General features: G+C 47.1%; 1 protein-coding gene across 4 annotated transcripts in view; it reads right to left on the bottom strand.

The window, feature by feature from the left end:
* The window catches only part of mad1l1 (mitotic arrest deficient 1 like 1), a 47,010-nt gene that overhangs the window by 30,894 nt on the left and 6,116 nt on the right, over positions 1-10,000 (bottom strand). For all 4 annotated transcript variants that reach the window (XM_062537333.1, XM_062537316.1, XM_062537324.1 and 1 more), the window contains 4 exons: positions 6,064-6,145; positions 4,295-4,425; positions 856-970; positions 249-310 (listed from right to left, as the gene is read on the bottom strand). In XM_062537333.1, coding sequence (XP_062393317.1) covers positions 249-310; positions 856-970; positions 4,295-4,425; positions 6,064-6,145 — 390 coding nt within the window. The remainder of the gene's footprint in view (positions 1-248; positions 311-855; positions 971-4,294; positions 4,426-6,063; positions 6,146-10,000) is intronic.

Here is a 10,000-nt window from a genome sequence, read left to right as displayed (position 1 = left end):
ACACACACACACAGACACACTACATGTTAGCATATTAGCATATTAGCATATCCTCTAAGCTGTAGTACAAACGTATGCATTAAAGACAGTTGGCATGGATTTCTCTTACTTATACAGACGAAGACACACACTTACACCTCCTCAGCTGATATTGAGAAATACACACACACACACACACACACACACACACACACATCGCCTCACCTGATATTGAGAAATAAAACACACACACTAACACACACACACACCTGATATTGAGACCAGTGTTCTGTCCAAGATGTTCCCAGGCCTGAAGCTTCGCCACAAGTTTCTGCCAATCACAGAGATAGACAGAAGAAAAGGAAGAGAGAGAAACGAAAAGAGAAAGAAAGAGAGAGAGAATGGAAGAGACAGAGACAGAGAGAGGGGGGTATCAACTTCAAAATGTAGAAATAATTTTGTAAATGTGAAAATGATTTGTACATATATCTACCAACATTAAGGCCTATATTGTAAGTCCATTTTAGAACTCTGTGTGTGTGTGTGTGTGTGTGTGTGTGTGCGTGTGTGTTCCTAGTTTTTCTCCCACCATCTGTATGCATGTGTGTGTGTGTGTGCGCGTGTGTGCGTGTGTGCATGTTACCTCTTTCTGCAGCTCCATGTTATATTCCACTCATATCAGTCCATTTTAGAACTGTGTGTGTCTGCGTGTGAGTGTGTGTGTGTGTGTGTTACCTCTTTCTGCAGCTCCATGTTGAGTAGCTCCTATCTGGTCTATTCCATACATGCGTGTGTGTGTGTGTGTATGCGCACGTGTGTGTGTGTGGGTGTGCGCACGTGTGTGTGTGTGGGTGTGCGCACGCGTGTGTGTGTTACCTCTTTCTGCAGCTCCATGTTGAGTAGCTCCTCCCTGGTCTGCTCCATGCGTTCCAGCTTCTTCCTCAGTCCTTCCACCTCCTCCTTCAGCAGACAGCTATTTTCACGGGTCTCTCTACACACACACACACACACACACACACACACACACACACGTCAAGATTTACTCAAAAGACTACAATCTTTCAAGAATCTTTCACAAATCTGGTCAGTGTAAGGCAAATGTAAGGTAAGGCAAGTTGTGTGAAAGATCTGTTCCAGTGAAATCCCTGTGAACACATTCCACATTGCCTGCTGTCGCCAGGCCTAGCAAAAGAGCTAACACGCTAGCCTGCTGTCGCCAGGCCTAGCAAAAGAGCTAACACGCTAGCCTGCTGTCGCCAGGCCTAGCAAAAGAGCTAACACGCTAGCCTGCTGTCGCCGGGCATAGCAAAAAAGCTAACACGCTAGCCTGCCGTCGCCGGGCCTAGCAAAAGAGCTAAAGCGCTAACCTGCTGTCGCCGGGCTTAGCAAAAGAGCTAACACGCTAGTCTGCTGTCGCTGGGCCTAGCAAAAGAGCAAAACACACTAGCCTGCTGTCGCCAGGCCTAGCAAAAGAGCTAACACGCTAGCCTGCCGTCTGTGTTGGGAGATGGAAGGACAGAGCTGGCAGCAACTCTGCCATGTGTTGCACCAACATTTATGAGTTCCTCTGCAAGTTCTAAGAAGCCGTCTCCTTGAACAAAATGAAATGGCAGTAGATTGTTGCTGGGCTATACGTCTTCGTGAATGGGTAACAACTCATTGCCATCATAGTGAAGCGTGTATGAAGCGGTTATTGAAATATCATGCTCTGTGGATGATTCTGCCTTTTTTATAGCAAGAACAGTAAGTTTTCCCATTTATATCATGTTTCTATTGTGGAAAATATCGTTTCACTAGGTTTTTACGGGGGTTACGTAGCCACTGCACATAATTGTGCCCTTAACGACCCACAGCCCGTCCGCCTCCATAGGATAACATGGGAAAACTCAACCGCCGGCGTCGGGTAGATGATTCATATTTATGTGTCGGGTTACATCGGGCTCGGGTTTTGAAAGCCACGGGCCGGGCCGGGTCGGGTCCGTTGAGAACTCTAGTGTGTGTGTGTGTGTGTCATTTTCTATTTTCCAGTCTTAGTAATCAAAGTCAAAGGATGATCTTTAAATGTCATCTAGTTAAGTAAGCTACCCTGCAAATGTGTCAGTTCTAAGCTCAGAAACATTCCCCTGCAGATGCACCGGTTCTAAGCTCAGAAACATTCCCCTGCAGATGCACCGGTTCTAAGCTCCGAAACATTCCCCTGCAGATGCACCGGTTCTAAGCTCAGAAACATTCCCCTGCAGACGCACCGGTTCTAAGCTCAGAAACATTCCCCTGCAAATGAAATTACGTTTTAATCTATGTCCCTCGGCCCATCCCTACTTATAATCGCACACACACACACACACACACACACACACACACACACACACACACACACACACACACACACACACACACACACACACACACACACACACACACACACACACACACACACACACACACACACCGTGGATTGGAGCTTGACTGTACATATGTATGCATGTAAGCAACATTGTGTGTGTGTGTGTGTGTGTGTGTGTGTGTGTGTGAGAGAGACTGTGTGTGTGTGTGAGTATATGTGAGGGAGAGAGTGTGTGTGTGTGAGTATGTGTGAGAGAGTGTGTGTGGGTGTGAGTATGTGTGAGAGAGAGAGCGTGTGTGTATATGGTCTTCAAGCTCCCTCTGCTGGATAACAGCTACAATTACAACAGCCTCCCAACTACAGGAGAGCAGTGTGTGTGTGTGTGTGTGTGTGTGTGTGTGTGTGTGTGTGTGTGTGTGTGTGGTGTTCAAGCTCCCTCTGCTGGCCAAAAGCTACCTGAGGTAGGCGTTCTCCTATTGGCCGCTACCTGAGGTAGGCGTCCTCCTATTGGCCGCTACCTGAGGTAGGCGTCCTCCTATTGGCCGTTACTGAGGTAGGCGTTCTCCTATTGGCCGCTACCTGAGGTAGGCGTTCTCCTATTGGCCGCTACCTGAGGTAGGCGTTCTCCTATTGGCCGTTACCTGAGGTAGGCGTTCTCCTATTGGCCGCTACCTGAGGTAGGCGTCCTCCTATTGGCCGCTACCTGAGGTAGGCGTCCTCCTATTGGCCGTTACTGAGGTAGGCGTTCTCCTATTGGCCGCTACCTGAGGTAGGCGATCTCCTATTGGCCCCTACCTGAGGTAGGCGTCCTCCTATTGGCCGTTACCTGAGGTAGGCGTTCTCCTATTGGCCGCTACATGAGGTAGGCGTTCTCCTATTGGCCGTTACCTGAGGTAGGCGTCCTCCTATTGGCCGTTACCTGAGGTAGGCGTCCTCCTATTGGCCGTTACTGAGGTAGGCGTTCTCCTATTGGCCGCTACCTGAGGTAGGCGATCTCCTATTGGCCCCTACCTGAGGTAGGCGTCCTCCTATTGGCCGTTACCTGAGGTAGGCGTTCTCCTATTGGCCGCTACCTGAGGTAGGCGTTCTCCTATTGGCCGCTACATGAGGTAGGCGTTCTCCTATTGGCCGTTACCTGAGGTAGGCGTCCTCCTATTGGCCGTTACCTGAGGTAGGCGTCCTCCTATTGGCCGTTACCTGAGGTAGGCGTCCTCCTATTGGCCGTTACCTGAGGTAGGCGTCCTCCTATTGGCCGTTACCTGAGGTAGGCGTCCTCCTATTGGCCGTTACTGAGGTAGGCGTTCTCCTATTGGCCGCTACCTGAGGTAGGCGATCTCCTATTGGCCCCTACCTGAGGTAGGCGTCCTCCTATTGGCCGTTACCTGAGGTAGGCGTTCTCCTATTGGCCGCTACATGAGGTAGGCGTCCTCCTATTGGCCGTTACCTGAGGTAGGCGTTCTCCTATTGGCCGTTACCTGAGGTAGGCGTTCTCCTATTGGCCGCTACATGAGGTAGGCGTCCTCCTATTGGCCGCTACCTGAGGTAGGCGTTCTCCTATTGGCCGTTACCTGAGGAGGGCGTTCTCCTATTGGCCGTTACCTGAGGTAGGCGTCCTCCTATTGGCCGTTACCTGAGGTAGGCGTCCTCCTATTGGCCGTTACCTGAGGTAGGCGTCCTCCTATTGGCCGTTACCTGAGGTAGGCGTTCTCCTATTGGCCGCTACCTGAGGTAGGCGTCCTCCTATTGGCCGTTACATGAGGTAGGCGTTCTCCTATTGGCCGCTACATGAGGTAGGCGTCCTCCTATTGGCCGCTACCTGAGGTAGGCGTCCTCCTATTGGCCGTTACATGAGGTAGGCGTTCTCCTATTGGCCGTTACCTGAGGTAGGCGTTCTCCTATTGGCCGCTACATGAGGTAGGCGTTCTCCTATTGGCCGCTACATGAGGTAGGCGTTCTCCTATTGGCCGTTACCTGAGGTAGGCGTTGTCCTCACGGAGGCGCTTGAGTTCTCTCTCCAGTTCCGGAACCCGGGCCACCTCGCCCTTCATGTTCCGCACGATCAGAGAGTCCTGCTCCTGCATGGCCAACCGCCGCTCCAGCTCCTACACGCACACGCACACGCACACGCACACGCACACGCACACGCACACGCACACGCACACGCACACGCACACGCACACACACACACACACACACACACACACACACACACACACACACACACACACACACACACACACACACACACAGAGAGAGTAAGTACGATCAGAATTGTGTGTGTGTGTGTGTGTGTATGCGTGTGTGTGTATGCGTGTGTATGTGTGTGTGTGTGTGTGTGTGTGTGTGTGTGCGCGTGTGTGTGCGCATGTACCCTGATCTTGAGCAGACACACACACACACAGACAGAGAGAGAGTAAGTACGATCAGAATTGTGCGTGTGTGTGTGTGTGCGTGTGCGTGCGTGTGTGTGTGTCAGGGCTCGACATTAACGGTAGCCCAGTAGCCCCGGGCAACCAAATTATGACAAGTGGCAACCAATTCCTGACTCCTGGTTGCCCCTGTGGCAACCAGATTTCCCCATTGTCCCTATAGTTTGATTATTATTGTCATTTTTTGGTATAATTATCAGTACGTACACATACAGTATTTCAGCATTTCACAAATGTGGTGGGCAACGTAAACTTAATTTTCTGACTCGGAATGGCCTGGCAAATGAACGCAGCTAGTAGCCTAAACAAATTAAACTTTTTTCAAGTAGCCTAGGCATAAAGATTAGTGTTGCGCAGTTCACCGGTACTACAAACTAAAAATGTCAATGCCTGCTAGCCTACAACGATACGTTTAAGAATGACCGTGTTCTTCTGAAGTAGGCTAGCCTAACATGCGTGTGCGCAAGGCACCCTCTCCCCTAGAAGCCTGTAGCTGTGCGTCTTTTCCCCCTCACACACACGTAGGCTATGCGCAGCTGTGCCATAAACAGCGAAACATGGCTGCTAGTTTAAGTGATGCTATTGTAACACCTAATAATAGGCTAATATCGAGTTGATTTGCTCTCTTGCATCACTCAAATTTGTGTTGCTAGCCTGTCTATGGGATTTAGGCAATTTGTCGTTTAGAAGGCTACGCAACCTTGGCTAACTTTTACATCTGGCCAGAGTTTCCTGCCATGCCGCTAGCACAAATCATGTACTGTAGGCCTATATCATTCGTGTAGTAGTCACTAAAATCAGTAATGAACATTAGAAGACACTTATCTCTTCTATGATCCCAAAAACATTGTCTTCAACTTGTTATATTTTCGAACATTTATTTCATTTAATGATGATATAGAAAACGATGCATTGCACCTCTGATTGCATCCGTATTATATGATGCGCAACTATCATCATTCACTAGTGTAGACTGTGTAGGCTAATTAGGCTACTCAAACCACGTATTTCTTAAAGTGACAGGCACTAAATTGCACCTACTGTACACACAACCAATGTGCACTCAATTAGCCCTTCACACCACATTAAACATACTGTAGATACTGACAGTAGGCCCTATGTATCCAAGACATTAAAGATATGCCTTATTTTAGTGCACAAAGAGAACTGAAAATACTGGCGTTTAATAATGGGGCAACCATTTTTTTTTGTATTTGGCAACCAAAACCTCATGCCCGGTTGCCCAGTTGGCAACCACTTTTAAAAGCTAATGTTGAGCCCTGGTGTGTGTGTGTGTGTGTGCGCATGTACCCTGATCTTGAGCAGGCCCTCCTCATTGGATGTCTCGGAAGCTTGGACGTTCTGCAGCCGTTGACTGGCTTCCTGGAACTTCCTGTAGAGTCACATGGAACGACAGGAAGTGGAATTCTCATTCATGGCAGTTCAAAACAATTCCACAGTCACACAACAGAAAGAATGTGTTGAACCTCACATGCATTCAGTTTTGGGAAGGTTACTTTGGAAATGTAACTGGTTACCGTTTTCAATTCTAAGATGTGTGCGTCATGCAATCATATCTGACACATTCTGTGAAACTTCAATACCCTTACATTATGGATATGAATTTCTTCACATTTCATTGAATTTCTACTTCCTTAAATTCAAATTTGAATTGTAATTCTACATCCTGTTTTTGACCTCAATTCAAATTCCATTCTAATTCAAGAATTTATGAGTAACTCAATTCAATTCTGAAGTCTGGAGAGTGTGTGTGTGTGTGTGTGTGTGTGTGTGTGTGTGTGTACGCATGAGTGTGTGTGTGTGCACGCATGAGTGTGTGTGTGTGTGTGTGTGCATGAGTGTTTGTGTGTGTGCGCATGAGTGTGTGTGTGTGTGTGTGTGTGTGTGTGTGCACGCATGAGTGTGTGTGTGTGTGTGTACGCACGCATGAGTGTGTGTTCATACTTGCGCAGGTGGTCTAGTTGGTCCTGTAGTGAGTGTGTGTGTGTACGCACGCATGAGTGTGTGTTCATACTTGCGCAGGTGGTCTAGTTGGTCCTGTAGTGAGTGTGTGTGTGTGTGTGTGTGTGTGTGTTCATACTTGCGCAGGTGGTCTAGTTGGTCCTGTAGTGAGTGTGTGTGTGTGTGTGTGTGTGTGTGTGTGTGTTCATACTTGCGCAGGTGGTCTAGTTGGTCCTGTAGTGAGTGTGTGTGTGTGTGTGTGTGTGTGTGTGTGTGTGTGTTCATACTTGCGCAGGTGGTCTAGTTGGTCCTGTAGTGAGTGTGTGTGTGTGTGTGTGTGTGTGTGTGTTCATACTTGCGCAGGTGGTCTAGTTGGTCCTGTAGTGAGTGTGTGTGTGTGTGTGTGTGTGTGTGTGTGTGTGTGCACGCATGAGTGTGTGTGTGCATGCATGAGTGTGTGTGTGTAGGCATGAGTGTGTGTTCATACTTGCGCAGGTGGTCTAGTTGGTCCTGTAGTGAGTGTGTGTGTGTGTGTGTGCATGAGTGTGTGTGTGTGTGTGTGCATGAGTGTGTGTGTGTGTGTGTGTGTGTGTGCATGAGTGTGTGTTCATACTTGCGCAGGTGGTCTAGCTGGTCCTGTAGTGTGTGTGTGTGTGTGTTCATACTTGCGCAGGTGGTCTAGTTGGTCCTGTAGTGAGTGTGTGTGTGTGTGTGTGTGTGTGTTCATACTTGCGCAGGTGGTCTAGTTGGTCCTGTAGTGAGTGTGTGTGTGTGTGTTCATACTTGCGCAGGTGGTCTAGTTGGTCCTGTAGTGTGTGTGTGTGTGTGTGTGTGTGTGTGTGTGTTCATACTTGCGCAGGTGGTCTAGTTGGTCCTGTAGTGAGTGTGTGTGTGTGTGTGTGTGTGTGTGTGTTCATACTTGCGCAGGTGGTCTAGTTGGTCCTGTAGTGAGTGTGTGTGTGTGTGTTCATACTTGCGCAGGTGGTCTAGTTGGTCCTGTAGTGAGTGTGTGTGTGTGTGTGTGTGTGTGTGTTCATACTTGCGCAGGTGGTCTAGTTGGTCCTGTAGTGAGTGTGTGTGTGTGTGTGTGTGTGTTCATACTTGCGCAGGTGGTCTAGTTGGTCCTGTAGTGAGTGAGTGTGTGTGTGTGTGTGTGTGTGTGTTCATACTTGCGCAGGTGGTCTAGTTGGTCCTGTAGTGAGTGTGTGTGTGTGTGTGTGTGTGTGTGTGTGTGTGTGTGTGTGTGTGTGTGTGTGTGTGTGTGTTCATACTTGCGCAGGTGGTCTAGCTGGTCCTGTAGTGAGTGTGTGTGTGTGTGTGTGTGTGTGTGTGTGTGTGTGCATACTTGCGCAGGTGGTCTAGCTGGTCCTGTAGTGAGTGTGTGTGTGTGTGTGTGTGTGTGTGTGTGTTCATCAGAGATGGGAGTAAGTCACACATATGCAAGTCTCAAGTAAGTCTCAAGTCTTAACCTTCAAGTCTCAAGCAAGTCCCAAGTCGTTTTTGTGAGGGTCGAGTCAAGTCAAGTCAAGTCATAGCTTAGGTCGAGTCAAGTCAAGTCAAGTCATAGCTTAGGTCAAGCAAGTCACAAGTCAAGTCATATGATAAGCTGGAAGACAACCGTCTTAAAACTTGAAGAGACGGCAGCCTAAGTTTTATGTAGCCCTCCTTTGCACAAAAGGGCTAACAAATAGAAGAAGGGGATATAAGGCTAAAGAATAATTATAAATGCTCACTAGGACCAGCAGGATCAGAATTACTAGGAACGACTACAGGGCCTGATGTACCAAATTACCAGACAGAGTACTCCGGTAGTTTATCATGGGAACAGCAGCTCATGTTTTCATTGCATAATATTCCATTAATAAATACCATACGGAAATGAAATGCAGACACTTCTATGTTATATACTACGATTTACTCTTGAAAGTGGCCCATTTCTCATTTATGTCATATACATTTACAGTAATAGGGTTTGTGCATGTTGTTTGGCTGTTATACTTTATGATTTAACAAAAATAAAAGCAGCTAGCGCTAACAAACTAACAGCTACATTGATGTGGTAGACCAGGGATGGGCAACTTTCATGACTAAGAGGGCCACAATTTTTTATCACCACCATCAGAGGGCCAAATGTGGCTGCACACTTTCGCACATCAGACATGAGAGAAGCTACAAAATAATTCTGAATAAGAATTAAATGTATATTACATACTGTATATACATTTCATTTGTGACATGCTCACATGCATTTTTAATAGGCCTATACATTCCCTAACGACAAATACATGTATTTCACAGCCACATGAGTGAAAATTATTAATTTCAGTGCAAAGGGCTCACATAAATCATCATTCAATGATAGCACAAAACTGAAAACCAGTTAGTGCAGCATAGCCTCATATTCAATGCATTTACTGTATGCTCCCACTCCATTTTTAAGAATGTATAGACATTTCCTAACGTCCATGATGAGAGTACAGATGTGATGTAACATCCATCACATCTGTAGCCTACTCTCATCCAACGCAAAGAAATAGCCTAGGCCTACTTGCGGTCATGCATGATTTGTCTCAGCTTCCCCTCGACATTATCGAGAATGTGAACAATTATTGTGCGTCGGGACAAAGACCGTTTCGAAGTTTTTATCTCCACCAATGAGGTTATGTTTTTATCGGGGTTTGTTGGTTTGTCTGTATATGTTTGTTTGTTCGCAAGATAACTCAAAAAGTTATGGATGGATGCAAGAGGAGGTGATGTGTTCGCTTGGAGGAGGTTTGCGCACTCTGAGTGATTTTCAGATACCGTATTTCAGTCAAATTGTCTGTTAGCCTATTTGATAGGCGGGATCAATGTGAAACTAAGTCAACATGATAAAACTTAATGTGATGCAAATAGTAGGCTCTTGTCACGTTGATGGAGATGGGATGTTAGCTGCCAGCTAACGTTCGATTAAAAAATAATGTGAAATTAGCTAGAGACATTTCTTACTTTTCTTGTGTAGCCTAGTCGGAAATGGCGGATAAAATTTGACGTGGTGCTGGATGTGTCGGATATTTTTGCGCTGCACACCTTGCACTCGGCGAATCGTTTCTTCTGTTGAGTTGAATAGTCTTTAAATCCAAATGTTATTATTTTGGGAACTGGTAACAGCTTCCATCTTCTAAACCCCGACCGCTCTACTGTAGATGGCGGGCGCGTCACCTAGCACCTAGAGAGGTTGCCAGGTTCGCCCACATGCAACAGGAAATATCCGATCGAAAATAGTTTTTATTATTATTATTCACCA

This window comes from Sardina pilchardus, chromosome 1 (genome assembly GCF_963854185.1).
Source record: "Sardina pilchardus chromosome 1, fSarPil1.1, whole genome shotgun sequence".
NCBI lineage: Eukaryota > Metazoa > Chordata > Actinopteri > Clupeiformes > Clupeidae > Sardina > Sardina pilchardus.
This window is presented reverse-complemented; position numbering and strand designations above follow the sequence as displayed.